Source organism: Onychostoma macrolepis, chromosome 12, assembly GCF_012432095.1.
Source record: "Onychostoma macrolepis isolate SWU-2019 chromosome 12, ASM1243209v1, whole genome shotgun sequence".
NCBI lineage: Eukaryota > Metazoa > Chordata > Actinopteri > Cypriniformes > Cyprinidae > Onychostoma > Onychostoma macrolepis.
This window is the reverse complement of record NC_081166.1, coordinates 15,004,643-15,025,421: the sequence shown is the minus strand read 5'-3', so window position 1 is coordinate 15,025,421 and position 20,779 is coordinate 15,004,643. Positions and strand designations below refer to the sequence as shown.

Sequence of the window (20,779 nt, the reverse complement as noted above, 5' to 3'; positions counted from 1 at the left end):
CGGAGAAACTGGAGAGGTCTTCGCTGTTTTCCAAAACCATGACCATAATCTCTGCCTGCTTTTACTGGTTTATAAAATATCAGTCACATCTTTCACAGCCTTTCAAATAAAGAGCAGGAAAATTGGTTTTGCCCAAAGCAGACAGACATCATCAGCTCTTGGTGTCTCATTTTTACTCTGGGCGTCCAAAGTGTGCTTGAGAAAAATGAACGTTGTTCTTTAATAATGTCACTGAAGGCCTGTGAATGATGTTAAAATGAAGTTGGCACATGTGTCGTCTCTGCTCTGCCAACTCTACCCTCACTAGCTGTCCAGGATGGCAGCCTCCTCCTTCTCAGTTCAACATCCACTCCGTCTCGCTGTCTCGCTGTCTTTCTTTCGAGTGTCTGTCTCTTCTGGTCACTCTCTAGATAAATCCATCTTAAACGCTCTGAATTTGTCTTTTGGTTTGCTTCCATTTTTCAGACTGTTTCCTGTGATCATTTCTGTTCTGTTTCTCTCTTCAACTCGTCTCTGACGTTCACAGTTTTTTTAAACCTAATGTCATGGTTCTTGTTTTCCCATTGCCTTCCCAGATCATACTTTTGGTTGAGGTTTCATTCACTGTAATGGCCATCTTGAAACAGCAGCCCCTATTACTGACTCCGATCTTCCATTCTCTCCATTCCATTCACGTTTATCAGTAATCGCTGCACTATAAATATCCACGATATCCTCTGTTTCTGGGTCAGGGTGGTTGGAAGAGGCATGAGGCCCAACAGAGGAATGAAGAATGATAGTGATTCTTCGCACATGACATTTTCTCGTATTATTTAAAAACTCTCTGTGGTGCAAAACACAACAGTCTGGACACTGTTGGACTTCCTTTCCTCAGCCTTTGAATCGCAGCACATTAATCTGTGACGGATCGAACTGCGTTGAGGGTGCTGACATGTTCTGGGCTGTGGATTTGACTGGCGAGCTTGAAAGAACAACCAAACAGTGGCAATACTGTATGGGGGTAAACAGGGTGAGCGAGAGAGAGACCGACAGAAAAGCATATTTCAGCCTCATGGACACATGGCCTCTCATAAACAGTAAAGCTCATCTTAAGACAGATTTTATTTCATATTTTTAGGATTTCAGTGCGTCTGCACAGCAGATGACAAACAATGACAGTCCGATCATGGCCAAGATAAAGCAGCTTCCACCAATGGCACTTACAGCCTCGGCTTCTCCTCATTTTGTATCTACCAGTCAGAGTAAACACAAATCACCACAACGCATTCTCTACCAGCCAAATAACAGAACAGTCTGTACCAGAGTCACAAATTAACTAAGGGCATCATTCAAAATCGCAAAAGTGACACAAATGCCCCAGATGTTTTAAATGGGGCGCAAAATTGCTCCTGTGGTAAAAATCATCTGTTGTTTTATTGTGTTATGTAACAAACATTATATTTAATAATATGCTATTTTAGGCCTAAGTAGTGATGGATTATAGTGATTATAGTGACGCTGTCAGATTATTTTTATACTCACTGTCTTAAACATAACAATTGTTTCATGTGCAGCTATTTTTAGGTGTTTTGTATTCATTAAAAGCTTTTAAAATACGGAATATAAGGAAAATCACATCAGTACTCTGACCGCAAAATCCAGCGAGAAGCTGCATTTCATCTATCATAGGAACATGACAGTTATTTAATGCAGTGTTTATTGTGTAATGATATGCTGTGCATTGTTTTACAGCTATTTTTATATTTGATAGTAAAATGATTTCATATTTAACAGGTGTAATTGTTCACATTGATAACTGATTCATTTTTAGTATTTCACATATGGATGACATGCAGTGTGCTTTTGCAATAGTTACAGGGTACAAATATTAAAACTGTTAAAGAGATACAATAATTCTTTTATCACTCATTCATCCTCACGTCGTTCCAAACCTGTTTGACTTTCTATTCTGTGGAGCATAAAAGAAGATATTTTGAGAAATCTCTCAAATGATTTTTGTTCAGACAACTGAAGTCAATGGTAATCAAAACATATTAAAGTACTGAAATGTTGGGCTACCACCAATTTAAGAAAGGAAGTTTAAGAAATTATCTTCTTTTCTGCTCCGCAGAAGAAAAAGTCATACAGTTTGTCATACACAAACATCATGAGGATGACAATTTTTGGGAACAAGAAAGTAAATTTTTGACACTGGTCTGTTCATGATGAAGAAAACACTCTGGAAAAAAACTTTGTGTTAAAGTTTTTTTCTCAGAGGAATCCAATCTTGACCATTCAGAAGACTCCATTGGCTTCCTGTTCTGGACACAGACGAGTGGATCTGCTATTTGCTAATGGCTGGACGAATGATTCTGATCTCTCACCCTATCGTTACCTATAAAAGTCCCACAAACAAACTTCAAACACGCTAGCTAGAGGAGCACGCCACTGAGGTATTACAAGACAGTATCTGCACTCTGACGTATGTCAGGAAGAGAGACAGAAGGACAAAGAGAGAGAGAGAGAGAGAGAGAGGCTCATACTGAAAGCATTTGCTTAAAGTGCTATCAGACGTAGATAAGGCTCCATTTAGAACGCATCACAAACCTTTTGCAGCTCCAATAAAATTAAATTTTGCTTCAGCTTTAGTGTCATTCCAAAAATGGAAAAAACGATTAAAAGCAAGAAGCTTTGGAATCATTGCAAATGATTTTGCAGAATGGAAAAGCTTGTTTTGATCTTGCATTTCAAGTTTGTATGTTAATTCTGCCCAGAGATGAATACAGAATTGCTTTCGACCGCAACCTCGGGGAAGAAAAAATAAAACAAAAAACTGTGATTGAATATAATATAACAATGTTTGAAAGTGTTTTCTGAACTAAATAATGATTGCAGACTTGATCCAAAAATACATAGTTAAATGAATTGAACCTTCTAAGGTTTGCTCACACGCACATTCTTTCTTTTTTAACATGTGCTCTTTGATTCTCTTATTTCTATTTTCATTTGTTAATCTATTCTTGTGAAACTGACTCATTTTGTTTTCCCCCTTCCCACAGATCTTTACTTTCCAAGTTAGACAAATAGGCACAGGCCCTGCTTTACTATTTCTGATGCTCAAATTGTCGAAGTCTTTCAGTTTAAAGCCATTAGGTTCTCCACACTCATCTAAAAGCCTCCCATTCATTCACTGTTTCTTTCCTCCTGTCTGCTATCTATTCTCACATGGAAGCAGCCAGAGCAGTGTGTGTCTGTTTACACCTCTCCTCCGCACTAGTCACCACAATCCACATGCACTCACTTTTCAAGTGTGCCTTGGACTATTTGCAATTCATCACGATATATTGCTCTTGAGCTTCAGAACAGTTTATGCACAGAACCGTGCCGAGACACTAAGAATTCAGTTTTTGGAATACATTTTGAAATTAATCATTTTCAAGTTACAAATGGCTCCAAAAACTAAATTATAAAAGATGGACGAAAACTTATCTAACAGTGTCTGGATACATAAAGAATCTTGTAATAAAATAAGATATTTCTTCATGCTACTAAGAGGATGCTTACTTGCTCTCCAAGATCCTTTTATAAACCTACTGAGAATACTAAAAAGCTCTAATAAAAATGCTAATTAGAATACTCTTTTCAATTTGATCATGATTATGTATTATAATTATTACACTATAAAAAATTGTAATGTAAAAATTCATTTATAAAAGCCATGAAAATACTATTGCAAAAAGTTAGTAGTACAGTGCCTTAGTATAATGAGTGCAATCACTTGTCTAGGTTTCTGTATTTGTTCATATCTCATTATAACAAGAGGAGTTGCATATTTCCTCATCTCAGTTTTTTATGTGGCTTTTATTGTGCATTATCCACTATTTTAACTCTCTTTCACAATACTTCAGCTTTCATCCTCCAATTTCCAGCTCATCTCTCATCTCCCCTTTCTTCCTTTCCTACTCCCTTCCTTCATCTCTCTTTTCTCCACTTTTCACTTCTCTCAACATTCTCTCCTCTCTCCCTTTGATGATGGATGATGAGACCCCATCCTGACAAGTGTAACCTAGAGTCTGAAGTAAATCTTGGCCTCAGCCTCCTCTTTCTTTAGGATTGTCCAGTCGTCCCTCCCTGTTTTGTGAGGGATGAAGTGGGAGAATGGAGAAAACTTCTCCAAGAGAAGGAAATCTTAGTGTTCCTGTGAGTGCGTATATGGGTAGTTGACATGAAATGATTTAAAAAATGTTTTAAACAGCATTATATTATATTATATTTTTATACAGTACCTAAAATGTACAATTTACCTTGTAAATTAATTTATATTTCAACCAATGGTTTTAATGTTGATCAAAAAATACCATCGGCATGTTATGTCTCAACTACACATATTCACAATTGTGTATATATGAGAATATAAATAAGGTAAAAAGCTGTCACTTGGGTGGAACACATCACTTTTCTAAAGGGTACTGCTCCAGTGACAGCTCTTGTACCTTTTTTTCTGAGCATGTACTAAAACAACATAAAATCTAATGGTGAAGCTCAATATTACAGTTTTGAAGATCGAAATGAAATAGAGATGTTTTCATAAGTGTTTTCTGCCATTTGAGATGTGTATAGCAGAGCTGGATCAGTCATTGTCCTGCTGCTCTGTGGTCAGTGAGCAGTTAGCTACCGTAAATCAGGCAGTTCAGCATGTACTCTTTAAATGCCATATCCTTGCCAGGCTGTTTCTCTAAATTATACATCCCTCCCCTTGCACTGTATGTCACTGTCAAACAACGCTAAAATATGTTAGCCAAAGCCTGTCGTGCTTTGAGAGAAAGAGAGACTTTCAAGCTTTTTAATGGCATCATACTTACTGTATGTGGTTGGATGTGTAGTACAACTGTGCAAAAACAGCAATAAAAGTGTGCTGTGTATTTCCAGCTGTAACAAGAAGAGGGCTGTCAATCATCTGATGAACAGCAGGCCCTGAACATTAATAATGCCTGAATTTACGTGCTTCCACTCGGTTGCATGTTTAGGCTTGGATGAATTGCCCACCTGCCTCTGATCGCGGTCAGGTTGGCCTGAAATCTGCTCTAATGTTCCTGAGTTGGAGAGATTGTACTTTTCTTGGACAATGACTTTTAAAGCATTTTCTTTTGGTGGCTTCAGTCCAATGAGTCTGCAGGACTCTTATGAGTGACTGGCACCTATAAGCCCCGGTGGCCTTGTCAAGCCTCTCTGTTTTCATTTAACATATTTCTGCCTCCTGCCTCTGTTTAATATCCACTGACCTTGAAAAAGAATGTATTTTCATGTCATAAAACACAGGTGACATTCTTGGTACTGTGAAGAAATATGTCCCACAGAGCAGGGCTAACACACTAAAGCACAGCAAAACAATTGGAAAAAGCTTACAATTTTTTTTCTACATACATTACTGATTACAAACATATAGAGAATTTCTACTTTATATTTCTTTACGTCTTTACTGTTACTTTTACTTTTGATTAATTTAATGCTTCCTTTTGAATAAAAGTGTTAATTTCTTTAAAAAAAAAAATTATCTTACTGTACTCGAAACGTTTTGAACGGGTGTAATAGGCAGCAGTACCAAAAACCCTCAATGATTTAAGTATTGAGATATATATCACTTTCATCTCATTCATTTCAGTTCACTGAAGCATAATATCATAATATATTCATAAACTCCTCAAATGACACATCAGTTACAATAACTGGATCACACAGAGTCTGTTGAAAGCAATATGAGGACAAATAACATGTCGCTCTAGAATAAATGGTGCAGCAGCCAGTTTATGTCCCATGTGATGTACTTTCACTTTCCACCAGCCCCTGATGCAACCTGTGAAAATACATCTAAAGCGTTAGACAAAGTTCTGAGAAATATTTTCCTGCATGCTCTCACTTTACTGCGAGCTCCCACCCGCTCTGACAGTGCGGCATAGTGATCTATATCATACAGGACGGCCCTAAAGCCCGTACCATGCATGCAGGGAAAACACTGAGTGAGATTCCTACCATTAAATATCCCATTAAAGTGCAATTTGACATAAAATCCCTGGCATGTACCCTGGAATTCTCTCACTTCTTGTTTTCAATGAAACTCCCATCAGGGTTCCCGTTGCGTTTTATTTCGTATTTTTCTTACACAATGGCCTCTTTAGTTTTCCATCAGAGGCTTTGCTGGCCTGACGGCTCCTTTGCCACGTCTGATCTGTGAAACGTCAAGTGAGGAGTGATAGAAAGGAAGAGAGAGCTCCTTTAGATCCAATTTGTTCCATTAAGCTACATTTAACCAGTGCATTCTGAGATGCCACTTTGGTTTAAAGATGTCTGAGCTAAAACATTAGCGTCTTGGCTAACACAGTGCAGAGACAGACAGACAGCTGCTTAAAAAAAAGAAAACAGAGACCATAGATCTAAAATTTCAACCTCATGCCGTATTAGTCTGAAACTTGAGGAATATTTCTATAAAAATATTCTGGAATGTAGAAAGAAAGAAAATGGAAAGAAAGAGAATAGCAGGGGAAAAAGAGAGAGTGAAATCTTAGGAGGAAATGATTCAAACCCCTTTTAACCGGCAACAAGATTGAATGACAAATTCAATATCAATTTAATTCAGTTCATTGCTGTATTTTGTTCTGATTGATCCCTTATCCGTTGTTGTGTGATCCTCTCATCTGCAAGCTGATAAACAAGACACTTCATCTACCTGAAAGCCATCAGAATCCTTAGCCAAGAAATGGTATTTATTATGAAAGCTGAGAAAAGCCACATAACTCATAAATATTCTTTAAAAGTATAACTGCATTTTGCAAGAGCTGATTAAAACTGAAACAAGCAACAAAATACACCAAAACTCTTTCCCTCTATCTATCTCAGCAGGTGTCTACAAAAGCTGCCTTGCGTCACATAGCGCACAGGGAGTTTAAACGTTAGTCCAGAAAGTAGTTAGCAACAGCTTTTGGGTTTGAAGAGAATTCCAGCGTTCTGTTCCTCAGCCCCGAGATAATGCAAACCATGTTTGTCAGTAAGAAATGGCAAAATGAAATGAGAAACAAAGTAAAACAAAGACTGCACGGCGAGATCCCTGGAGGCTTGATGTGAACAACAATATGTAAGCGAAGAAGTGAAGAGCAAACAATGTTATCAGTTATGAATCCTGTCAGGACAAAGACGCAGTGTTCTGACCTGAAGAAACTCTTTCTCAAAGAGAAGAGAGAGCAAACACATGCACTCGAAGGGCTTCGGCGCATACACAGTATCTCACATAAATTCCTACGAATGATCAATAGAGGCTGACATGCTTCCAGATGATGATGAACAGGGCTTAAATAATTGCCAGAACTCTCCCGAAACATATTTGTCATTTTGGAATGTCTAAGAGATTTGCGATAACATCACAAACACCTGGAGGACTTAAACAGCACATGGGAGCAAACACAGCTGACTGTGAGGACTGCAGACGCTTCCTACCGAGAGACTTCGAACCAACGCTGACCTTAAACAGACGAGTTAGAGAGGCCTAAACTTTGGCAGAGCTTGCCTTTTTCGGTAAATGAGAAGTGCTGGGTTAGGTGAAAGCTCTAGAAAGTGGATAAAGTCATTATGAAGCAGCTGCAATGAAGAAATTGGTAGAAAATGGCCAAAAATGGTTCATTACTTATTAAGTGTCAGAAATCATTCTAATATAATTATTATCAATGTTGAAAATAGTTGTGCTGCTTAGCATTTTTGTGGAAACCATGATTTATTTATTTATTTATTTTTTTTCAGGATTTTTTCAAAAGAAAGTTTCTTTAAAATTCTGTAAAAGTCTTTACTGCCAGTTTCAATTAATTTAATGTCACCTTGCTGAATTTATATTAATTACTTTCCAAAAAAAAATTATTATATACCCCCAAATTTTTAAATAGTAATTTATATATTGCAAAAACTCATTGAATCTCATTAAAATTTTTATATTAAAAAATACATATTAATGCTCTTTCATAAATTGTTTTAAGAACCTCTCAAATGTTCTGCAGAATTTAAAAGCTGAAACCCCTAAAGAGACATTCAGACTTTCTATAGTGACCTACGTTATGTATTAGTCTACCATGAGGTGAGATGTGGTTATGTTTAAGATACACAATAGAAGAGACTTAAAGAGAAAATTCTTTAGGTCAGAGTTGGGCTCACTTCAGACATGACCGAGACTAAAATTATGTTCCACACGCACGCACACACACACACGTTTGTTTTTGTGAAAAGTGGGGACATCCCATAGGCGTAATGGTTTTTATACTGTACAAACTGTATGTGTTATTGCCCTACACAAACCCTACACCTAACCCTACCCCTTACAAGAAACTTTGTGCCTTTTCAGATTTTCAATCCACTCCATTCTGTGTGATTTATAAGCGTTTTGAAAAGTGGGGACATGGGGTAATGTCCTGAAAAGTCACCTTCTCCTTGTAATACCTGTCATACCCTTGTCATTATACAAATCTATGTCCTCATTTGTCACAAAAACACACACACACACACACACACACACACACACTTAGGCTTCTGACATCTTTAACCCTAAAGTTGATATACACTTCCACACTTGCAATAACACACAAACATCTCTTTACCTCACAAACTCTCTTTTGATTAAAGACTTCTTGTTTCTTAGTAGTGGATGTTGGACATGAACTCAAAACTGCGTTGAGAGAAAAAGTGTGTAATATTGAAAAAAACCAGAAGATAAGGAGAGAATGAAGATTGAAAAGAGAGAATAATTGTCTGACTGACTAAAGAAGTACTGATAGTTAATGGGCTGAAGAGTAAACCAGGATGAACTATGTTTACTGTACAGTATGTTCTGTTTCATTGCAAGTTCAAATCTGAACTTCCATGACCTTAAACGTTTTATCAAAAGTACAAAGCTTAATATAAAAGCGCACATTCTTTGAACTATCGAACTGCAATATTTTTTAACTTACTAGTATTTTCATACTATTAAAAACGCATTTCATAATATTTGCAAATGTCAAGTTGAAATGAAATGATTTATAGAACTATGTGTATGTGTAGAATAGAGAAAACATATGACCCCTCTGTGATTCTCCTTGTTGTAGAACAAGAAGCCAAAATCATACATAGACCAAAACACAGCTGATACTGGGCTGAAGAAACAGCTTCAAGATGCCCTTCTTCCTCACAAAGACACACAGACAAGGAAAGAATGTAAGACTGGCAGCAGCTCACCAGTTCTGTAGATAAAGTTGGCTTCTGCTTCAGAAGAAGACGGTGACAGCAGGTCTTCATCATACTCATTAGAGCTGAAAGAGCCTGAGTGGTTCCTCCTCCGTGCGTCCATTACACCGTTGGCCACCATTACGTGGCGGAGCGAGTCGTTAAGGTAACGGTGCAACAGACTGCTCTTGTATTTAGGTGGCGACACGTAGTCATCAGACAATGAGGCATCTGCAGCGGCTCGAAGACCCGCACCCACAGCGCCACCTTCCTTCTTGATGACGCTCTGGTACATTGGCTTGCTGAACTCCACGACCTGGGCCCGTGCTGCTGGGTCACCATCTGGATGTGATGCAGGATACATGCAAATATGTCAATACACATTTGAGAAGACATTTGCAAAAGAAAAAGAACTAAACTATAAAAAGTCAATATTTTGATCTCCTGCCCTTTACACCATCTCAGCAGGGAGCGACACGGTCACATTTTCATTTAATCACCCTTCTCTTCTGCATGACCCCTCCAGCACATTGAAAACTCTTGACTGGATTACACTCCTTGAAAACATGGGCCTCCCAACTGCAAGTGAGTGTGTCAGATCAAATTTGGTGCTGAGAGACTGATTACTGCTACAGAGAGCTGAACCATTTGAGAAAGCATGAAAATAAAATAATGTTCAAGATTTCAAGATTCAAATATATTTACAAAAGAAATGCAAAATATAAATATTTCAAATATACATGTGATAAAATGAACAAAATCAAGGCAAATCAAGCAAGCAAGCAAACAAACAATAGATCGACAAGAATGGCACCTATTCTACTGTTCAAAAGTTTGGTGGTTTGGTCATTTTCTTTTTAAGAAATTAATACTTTTATTAATCAGGAGTGACAGTAAAGAAATGTATAATGTTACAAAAGATTTTTACGTTAAATGCTGCTCTTTTGAACTTTCTATTAATCAAAGAATCTTAAAATAAAATGTATCAGTTTCCAAAAATATTAAGGAGCAACTAATTGAGCATATTTGAATGATTTGTGAAGAATCATGTGACATTGAAGACTGGAGTAATGGCTGCTGAAAATATCGCTTTGCCATCTCAGGAATACATTTTAGAACAGATTAAAATAGAAAACAATTATTTAAATTGTGATAACATTGTTTTTTAATTATTTGTATTATGGATCAAATAAATGCAGCCTTGGTGAGCATAAGAGATTTCTTTTAAATAATTTTAAAAATCTTACCGACCAAGTTTTTGAATGGTAGTAAACAGGAAACAAAGAGTTGTATTAGGACCAATGGATTGCTTTGACTATACAGATTTATCTACTTTCACACAGTAGCGGATTTTGTTCTAGACTGAAGTGTAATTGCAACAACCGTATGATGTCCATTAATCATGGTATGGAGTTGTCTGTTATTTTTGCCAAAATACTGAAAACCGCAAGGATAAGTCAAGAGATAAATAACTTTGGTAGAACTGCAAGTAATAAATCGTCTGATTTCATTTTGCTTTTTGGTAACAAAACCAATAAAAGTATTAACTTTCTCATCAACGGGGGAAAAAAACTCATCGGACATTCCAATGTCATATCTCAGCCTTGGAGAGAGTGTGTTCAGTTGATCTTTCCGTTCCATTGATCATTCTGTAAAAAACACCAAATCACTCATCTCTTATTATTTGCTCAGCCACCTGTCGTCCCATCAGTGATTCATAAAAGAACATAAAACATGTTTTATTACTGGATGATTTGTGAGATTTTGTTTGTTCATGCTTGAAAGAAAACTTTTATTGATTGTAATACAACAGAATGGAAGGTCCAAAATGTTTCCTCCGTTTTTACATTGTCACTAATGTCAAGAAGTGACAGAAGTTAATACTTTTGTTGCAGAATAAAATTAGACCATTTATCACTTGCATTGCTGTTTATCTTTTGACTTGTCCTTGTGGTCTTCAGCACACATTTTGCCTTATCACATGTATGTCCTTAGTCAAATCTAACTTAAACTTTAGCCATTTCATTTATTTGATTTACTCATTTAAGAAGGCCAAATTACTTTTTTGATTTTTCCCCCCAGCGTATCAGAACCACATCGCTCACTCCACATCCTAAAAGTCAACATTTTTTAAAGACTGTTTTAGTGCACCCGTATTGTATACTACCTTGACAACCATTCCATAATGTAGGAAACAAAGGTAAACACACTGGAGTTCACACAAACGCAATATTTCCTAGGATACAGGGATAGGATTGCGTGAGTGAATGCCTCCTAAGTGAGCTAGGATTTCACTGCAAGGCTCTATCTTGACTCAGATGTGTGAAGAGCGTGTCTGAAGCTCAGATCTTCTGTAGCACATAATTACTGAGCTCAGACATGGGAACGACAGACCTGATGAAACGTCTGTGTAACAAAGTGTTCCCTCTAAACAACTAGACATTTCATATGCATAGTAAACAACGTGTATGATGTTACATGATGGTCTGCTTGTATAATCATGGCTTACAATATGTGGGTGTATCTCAGAAAACGGGTCACAGAATCAACCCCAACATCAGAAGAAATAAACATAAAAAAGGCATATTTTAATTTTTACAGCTAAACATTCTCCCCTTATTTCTTTGTATATGCATAAAGCAGTACAACATTGAATATTGAGGGTCAATGAGCTTAATTGTCATTTAAAATGTAGATTTTTTTTTCATGTTTTTAAGATTAATAATGTATTATTTACTCAACCGTGAGAATATAATCTTTCTATGCTTTTCTCTATGTGTGTTCTGATCAAGAGCTAACACAAAAATGTAGAGAAAGACATGCTTTCCTCTGTAAATGTTTAAAAAGTGAATTTTCTATAGATTTTTTTTAAAGAAAAAAGGTTTAGCGCATCAAACCTTTTACCAACATACAGTAACTAGTTATCAATACACTTTCAAAAGTGTTGACACAATCATTTTTCATTTTAAGTTCTATGACAAGTTTAGATTTGATAATGAGGGAATTTGAGGTCAAAGGTTAAACTAGGCTGCTGACACAGTTTCTGTGCCATTTTTCAGTGTAAGAAAAAAAAAGGAAGTTATTTGTAGAATGAGACAGATCGTGAGAGGCACAGACTGGGCATTCCTCTTCTAACCACAGCGTGTGTGTCCTCATCCAAGTCATCTAATCAAGGCACCAAATACAGAGTGTGTGTTTGGAGGTCATTGTTAAGCACAGGGGGATGATAAGTGTTCTGACTGAATGTCTCATTGTGTACGGATGCTTATGTTGAGCGATGCGGCCAACAAACATGCAGTCTGTCAGACAGCCAACAACATCCCTGTAGTTGTAACGCCTTAGCGTGTGGATTAGAGCGTGAAAGAGAGAAGGAAAAGAGAAAACTTTAGATAGTTAGATGTTTTTGTGTTTGTGCATGTAAGCGCAAGATTGTGTGCGAGTGTTTGTGGTTGAGTCCTGACGCCCCGTTGTGGTGTGTTAATCACAGTGTGCATGACTGTCTGTAAGCCTACGCGTCTGTCCGGTTAACTTAAACACAGAGGAGGATGCACACACGAGCGCTGCGCTTGACATACCCCGACCCTGATTTATGGCTCGGCTGCTATACGATGCTATAAAAATGTTTGGAGTGTTGCACTGACTGCGTTGTAATAAAACATCCGTGTTTAAGCATCCTGTCTGGTCTGTTTCAGCTACATGCTGAATAAAACCCCTGTTTCTTATAAATTCCACAACACACAAATTTAGCACCAGGATAGGTGAATTTGTTTGTGCTTGTCTGTTTTAAAAAGCAGTTTTACTTGCACTGTGTGTATATACTTAAGCAGTGAAGAATAGTGTTTATTGCAATATCTGTGCAACACATATTGTACATGTCTGACTACGTATGCACCTTCTTAAAGGGATAGTTCATTAGTTTACTCACCCTCAGCTCTCTAGAAGGAAATCTATTAGGGATAGTGATCATTAATCACTAATGCAATTCCAAGGAAAAGGCACGAAAGGGCAGAATAAAAACAGAATAAATCATATATCATTACTTTTATTTATCTCTTGACTTGTCCTTGTTGTTTTCAGCACACCTTTTGTCTTGTAAACCTATATAAACATTGACTTAAACTCTCAAGTGCTGTTGAATAAAGAAACTGACTTAAGAAAGAACGGTTTGTGTCCATACAATGAAACAGTATTGGACCCCATTGACTTTCATTGTATGGACATTTTTTACAAGATTTTTTGGTGTTTGACATAAGAAAGAAAGTCATGCGTGAATTATTCCTTTTGGTGTGTGTGTGTTTCATCCTGGACCATAACAACCACACATATGAGTGGTTTATTGGTGCTTGATCAATATGACTGATTGTTAAACTTTACATTGGTAAAATAGTTCACCCAAAAATGACAATTATGCAATCATTTAATCACCCTCAATAACCTTAATCACCCTTTCTTCTGTGGAACACAAAAGAAGATGTTTTGAAGAATGTTGCAACTGTTTTTGTCCATACAATAAAAGACAGTGATGTCCAAACCAACATTAGAGCCCAATGACTTTTATTATATGCACAAAAAACACAGACATATTTTAAAAGATCATTTTTGATCATGACAGGAGTTTCATTTTTGGGTGAACTATCCCTTTAAGTGTGCATTTCATCACCACAAACACTGTGGACAACCAATTTTCTAATCAATGGTTGATCAATATGAGTTTTTCAGTGACAGATTGTTAAACCTTATATTTAGTCTTCGACATCCTTGGTTTCAGCATCACATTCAACCTTGGCACTTCTGTGAATGTGAGTGTGTTTTTGGTAAGTCTCCATAAGGGCACTGCAAGAGTAATTAGGCTCAGTTGTTTTTACACGTGTGACTGTGTGTGCAAGCATGAGCGAGGGTCGTACCATCAGAGCAGGAGTCATCGCTGCTGACGCTCAGTCTTTCCGCATTGCCCTGGACATATTTGTTGTAGAGTTTGATCCTAAGGGCCCAACTCAAATCAGGCTGCCTAACTGTGTTCTTCAGCCGCCGTCGAGCATTGGCAAACCAGTTAGACACCTGAGAAAAGAGGGAGGGTGTTGGAATGGTACTGAGGAAAGAATGACCAATAAATAAAAGGAATTATGAATGTTCATAAAAGACACAAAATATGTTTATTATTGATTCAGTTTTTCTCTACTACTGTCTTCCATACATAGACGTGTGTGTTTGGACTAAAAGCTCCATATACTGCTTTATTTATTGGGAAACTATGAAAACTATTAAAAATAGCAGGCTGATGCCACACGCAGATATCCGAGGAACACTGTGAATGTAACATCACATTAAGTCTTCTTCAACTGAGACGATGACGACCTGGGTGCTTATTCTGGCCTCTGCCACTCTCACCTAATAATATTCCTTTTCCTCTGCCCAACGTCTGTCTTTTTGCAATAAAAACAATATTTAACCCAGCCTTCTCCATTTCACAGAGACCAGAGACCATTAGATGTTATACTAGGAAAACTTTTCATGCCCGATACACTTCAAGCCACTTATGACAGGCATTGTGCTTTAAAAATGTTATCCAAGCTCTGAGTTTCTTGACCTCTGCTTTATATAAAGTTCTCAAAGAGCAAAAGCCATATTTTTCACTTTAAGCAGGTCAATGGAGGCCAGTTTTTGAGTGAGGCATTGAGTATCATAGGACGTGGTAGCAAAGTACTCTAGCAATGAGAAAAGTTCAGGTGTATTCCAAAGTCTAGAGATGTTCAAGATTTATTCAGTCATGTAAGATTATTTATTCACTGAAACTGAGCACAGGTTCTGGGTTTGTAAGTCTTTTTTCCCCATATTGCAGTGCTGTCTGCTCACATTTTTTAACAAATGGGTCCTTTTCATGAATATTAGAACCAGATTAAATTTGTAGGGTCATCCAGAATATCATCTTCATGCTGGGCCAATTCTTAACAAATTTAGAGAACATGTTTATGTCTTCACGTATATACAGAGACACAGACTGAGACAGATATGTACACACAAACTGACACTCAGCACGGACTGGAAAACACATATGTGAAGAGTTAAACACAGGCCAGAATGTCTCTGAATTTTAATATATATATATATATATATATATATATATATTGGTTAAACAATAAAAAAGAAAACCTTCACTAGAGTAAACCTGAGTTGGTTGCAACTTGTGTTTGGAATGAACACCTGCATTTTCATCTCAATGTAAAAGAAAACTGTCATTTTAATAATCCTTCTGTCAAGAACTAGTAGCTCTTGGTAGCACGTGTATGGAAAAGTTGTGGAAAATGATCTTACTCACCTGCACAAGTGTCATTTGTGAGCCAAGCGCAAGAAGGATTTTCTCTGTTTTAGTGGGGTACGGATTGTCCCGGTGTTTGTAGAGCCACTGTTTTAAAGGCCTGGCCATGTCTTGCAGAGCTTGCCGTTTATGCCGTACCTTTCCTGGGTTCTGACGAGACCTGTGGAGAAAAACAAGCCGACACAAGCCACATAAATCTCATGACAATTACACAAGACTTCAGAATGGGCACTTATGAGGAGAAATTCCATAGGATTGATTTATTACATATTTTCCACAGTGAGAAAAGGATTTTTAATTCTTTGGGGGCATTCTTGCTGCCTTCTGTTTTATTGCTAAGAAATGTCAGGAAAATAATATATTGAAGAATTAACAGAATAAATTAAATGTTTATTATTATTATTATTTTGATTGTCAATATGAAATAACAACCACCTTCTTGTAAAAGTGATATTCAATGAGCAGACCAATGACCTCAAGGTAAATGTTTAGAACTTTTTGTTGAAAATTGAAATTTAAAATACAAGCAATGTTTAAAAGAAAGCATCTAAAAATGTTATGTTCAATTTTAAGAGATTACGTAAGGGTTAAACATTCTTACATGAGAGCCTAATTAATACTCATGCTCTGTAAAACCAGCATCATGCTATAATTAACTCTCCCAGTGAGGGTTTTTCATTCAAAATCAGTTCACAGTCCGGCTGCAAAAAACAATAATGGTGCACTGAAATAGCTGCATGTAATCCAGCATCTGCACAATGACACATGTGCTGTATTCCTCTAGTCTTCTAGGGACTGGAATCGTTTGAAAATAAAAATAAAAATTCAAATCTGCAGAATAAAAATGTGTACAAAGTCTAACAGTCACTTTTGTTCTCAATTAATGTTTAGTATCACACTTTTTAAAATTTAATGGTTCCTCTTTCATGAGGAACCCAATACAGGTTCTTCAGATCAACGCATTGGTTTCAGTAGGCGAGAGAGAGAGAGAGAGAGAGAGAGAAAAAAAAATAAGTTATTTGTAAAACTTTAAAATGCTCTCCTGTAGCAAGTCAGTTTTTCTTCTAATTGGAACCTTTATTTTCAAGAGAGAACAGAAGCTGGTTATTTAAACCTGTAGATGTCAGTATGGCGCTGTTATATCACCTTGTTATCTTCCAAAAACCTGACTACACATTTAACATATTTTCCCCAACGCTCCGAGGTTCATGTTCAGCAAATATTTTCCTTGTAACCCAGAACTGTATTAACAACCTAAAGAAGTTTCTTTCCCTGCCTGTTCTCGATATCGGCGACACACACCTCTGTATTTATATTAATAATTTTCATTAGCAGTGATATTCCCCTTGAGGCCAGCAGCGCGGCTATAGTGTTATCCTATTGGCTCCGCTTACACGCGCAAACGGGCCTTCAGTAAGCGCGAGCCAGACGCACCCGCAGCGGAGGATGTTTGCACAAGCTTTTCACAAGACATCACTTTTAGGTTCGGTGTTGCTGTGTATCGCAGTCGTATAATGAAGCACTGTGTTGTCTGCAAATAGAAAACAGGTTGGGGTAAACAGCTTGGGGCGGCGAGGCTGAACGCGCTGGGTTCGGAGGGCAAATAAGGGATGACATGGTTTCTTCTTGCGCCCTCACTACAAAAATATTCGTGATTGACTGGACCACACATAGAGTTGAAGGAAATGTTTATTTATTAGAAACAGGCCTGGACGTGTTTTAAATTTGCTACCGAACACGAATGACCTCATGTACCCCAACGACAAGCCCCTGCTAATTCAGCACCATCGACAGCGACTTAATTGAATTGTGAATATTAATTTCCTGCAATTCTCTTTTTGAAACCTCAACGTATCCTAGATAAGAAGAAGGCGAGCAGGCTGTAAATTCAAACCATATGCTCTCTAACCACAACTGAGCGCAAATCTATGGAAAGCAAACACAAAGACTATGAAAAGTCAAACAGTTGGATGTGCCACTGCTTTTCACCGTTGGCTCTAAAACCGAACAACTTGATGTTTATCTTTAATAAGGTTCTCTGTGCTGTCACGCGGTTGAAAGCATTAACAGCGTTAAAAATGACCACAGATGACTTAAACAGGCTATCATTATATTCGGGTTTTTTGTTTTTTTTCTTGCTAAGTATCTTACCAGAATAATTAGGCTGATCATTCCGTCTTGAAAAATAAATGATGTGCAAAGCAGTTATCATCCACTGTGAAAGAATGCAACCTTTAAAACTTGCGGTGCTAATGTGACAATCTGCAGTGATAAATACGTTCTATTTTTAGACCATTTCGAATATTAAGAAAATCGAGTGAAATTGATGGAAACAAATAGGCTATTTCACTTAATGAAACATGATGAAAATATTTTACAGTGCATCCGCTTCATTTTTGGAGTATTGTTAATGGATTTTTTTTAAAAAGTAGGCAACACGTCCACGAACCTGCAGTAGGCTACATTTTATAAAAGACACTGAAGTTAGTGACATACCCGGATCTCCTGTGCCGGATAGCTGAGCTGTCTTTGATGACTGGGCTGCTGGCGAGCAGGTCCGGATGCTGTCCATCTATCACCTCTAAATAATTTCGACTGCTTCTTTCCACCTCATTCGCCTTCTCTTCGAATAAAACCTGGCTGCTTAACTTATTAAACACAATTGTGTTCATCTTTGGTATATTAGTCCTTCTTTCCCCCTGTGTCCGCTGAAAGCGCCCTGGCCGCCGCGGGGATGTCCTACTCAACGGAGCCGCTGCGCCTTGTCAAAATCCTGTGAGACAGAAAAAGATGACATTTATGTTCACTATCACTATCGGTGATTTCCCCACAGACATACATTTCAGACAAACTTCATTTTCTGTAGATAAAAACTGTTTTAATATTAATGTAGCCTAAAAACGCCAAAAGATGATCACCTCAGTCAAAACAAAACACTCAGATCTGATCAAGCGCAAGTCTGAGACAGGCGCGGGTGAGGAATATTTGACGGAACGGATGACTCTGACATGTTTTAAACTTCTGCAGAGTGTATTTATGCAAACTTGCATAACATTAGAAGTATTCAGAATGAATGATGCCTGTTTGACACAAGGAGGTCTATAATCCCGCGTTGACCGGTAAGTAACACACAAATAGCTTATTTCATACGACTAGAACAGAACGTGTGTCATAAAATATTTGTTTATCATCTAGCCTACTTCATCTGATGTGATTAATTAATTTTATTATTTTTTTAAAGAACTTTTTATCTATTTTTTACATCCCTATGGAGAGAGAAACCGATTTATGAGAGAAAAGTTAACATTTGGGGACCTTCTATGCCATCCACAGTGCGCGATGGAAATGAACCAAAAAACTGTATGACATCCCTGTCATAGTTCAATGAATGTGACGCGACACGACTCACTTAGTGAAAGCATTTAGAAGTCAGAAGTGAAAACACTAGTAAAACATGAACCTACCTGAACGTAACCCCTTCTGCGTCTTTCTGTAAAGTGTAATCCAGTTTCCAGTTTCCCATTCCCCTCTCACATGTTCTCCGCTCTAAGATCCTGTGCGCAAACCACACGAACCGCTTTCGCCTCTGTGCTTTATTCAAGCGCGCCCGGAAACATGAATACACGACTCGTCTCGTGTTTCCCAGCTAAGCGGATCAGACGGCGAACATACAGTGATTGTTTTATGCCGGTTCCGCCGCCCTGCAGGGGGAGGCTACCGGGAGACATCCAGCGCAACAGTGTATTCCCTTGTGTGGGTTCACGTCTGGAACGCGTCCATCAGCCGACTGCATGAGAGTTGGATAAAGTTACTAAAATCAGCCAGAGCTGGTGTGATTGGACGCAGTTTATCAGAAGCAGCTTCACCTGAGTCTGATGTGCAAAACAGTCACAATTTTGACGCGAGACAAATTAATGGATAAATTGCAGTCGAGTAGAGAAATAAGCCATTTATATTTAGGCGTGGGGAGAAGAGATTAATAGACTACTAATGTTCAGAAACACGAAATTAAAGAAGTGTTGTAACGGATTTGTTTTTCTTTTTTGTCTGTAACTTAGTGTTAGGTTATACTTATTAGATATTTGACAAATTAGCTTATAAATCCACTACTTAGACTACATAAAATAGGTAGCCTAAATTGATGTCAAGTAGGTTAGGCCTACATAAAATACGTTTTTGCTATGGGCACATATGTGCATCCCTTGATATCGTGATTCATTATCGTTAAAATGCACGTTCTGACTATCTTAAAGTAATCTAATTTGTATTTCATATCAGACATCATATCAAATCCCATGCTGTCGTTAAATAATATAGGCTATTTGGTTTCATTCCCTGTAATAACGAGAGACCTTGCGGAAGTCTGGGTTCCTCTCGTTCACCAAAAACGCTTACCGCTCTAGGACAGAAAATCCCTCGAGACCTCATTTTTATTGTCTTAACATTTTGAGAGCGGAATCACTTCATTGAACAACCTAATTCTTTCCCAAACATGGTTACCGAGGTCTACAATTACTTCTATTCCAGTTCGCTTAAGAACCTCTATAAACCAATATATAAACAAATTAATTATATCAACGCCATGTGCGATGCTTTATCGGGAGACTTAGCGTGCTGAGGAAACGCTGCTCGCGTGAGTTCCCTCGCGAGCATCGATGTGATTCTGGTACCCTCTCATTTTCCCAAATTACACGACTTACACGTCGCATTGAATGCCATTGACTGTGTCTTTCGGGTTTATCCAGGGTAGTGTTTGGAGGTGAAGTGACTAAACTCGGAGGCACATGTGCGCTCCTTACGCCCCGTATAATTGGCGCGTTCCTTTTATTTGGGTGTATTTTTACCTATTTAATGAACAAACACTCCCGGGGATCAGCAGAGTGACTCACTCCCCTCGTGAATGCAGTTCGTGGAGAGAAAAAGACAGTGCTGCTCGACCACTAACGACCACTGAAACGATGTCTTTTCTCTTACTGTCTCTTGTCTACCAGGGGTTTACCACATGTGGGTGCCCACAGGTTTACTCTAACAGTGGCATCTCCAGGGTAACCACATGCCCCTGGGCAGGTAGTCACATCACTTTGTGGTGTACTTCATTTTGTGGGATGCCCACTGCTGTGGTGTGGTCAAAGGGAGAGATAATGTGCGCTGTGAAGCCTTGCAGAAAGTGTAATGACCCTTAAATGCACTTCACCAGTGAACTACCCTGGTGTTTTGGGTGTCTGCCAGACCAAGTGTCTTATTTAA

At 38.0% G+C, this 20,779-nt stretch overlaps 1 protein-coding gene across 1 annotated transcript in view; it reads right to left on the bottom strand.

Moving 5' to 3' along the window:
- Nucleotides 1-19,222, bottom strand: part of mkxa (mohawk homeobox a) — a 31,319-nt gene extending 12,097 nt beyond the window's left edge. Inside the window, exons 1-5 of the mRNA XM_058793748.1 lie at nt 18,997-19,222; nt 18,029-18,305; nt 15,533-15,692; nt 14,121-14,274; nt 9,229-9,558 (exon numbers count right to left, since the gene is read on the bottom strand). Of these exons, the coding sequence (XP_058649731.1) occupies nt 9,229-9,558; nt 14,121-14,274; nt 15,533-15,692; nt 18,029-18,204 (820 nt within the window). The 5' untranslated portion in view covers nt 18,205-18,305; nt 18,997-19,222. The remainder of the gene's footprint in view (nt 1-9,228; nt 9,559-14,120; nt 14,275-15,532; nt 15,693-18,028; nt 18,306-18,996) is intronic.
- Nucleotides 19,223-20,779: the final 1,557 nt, after the last annotated feature.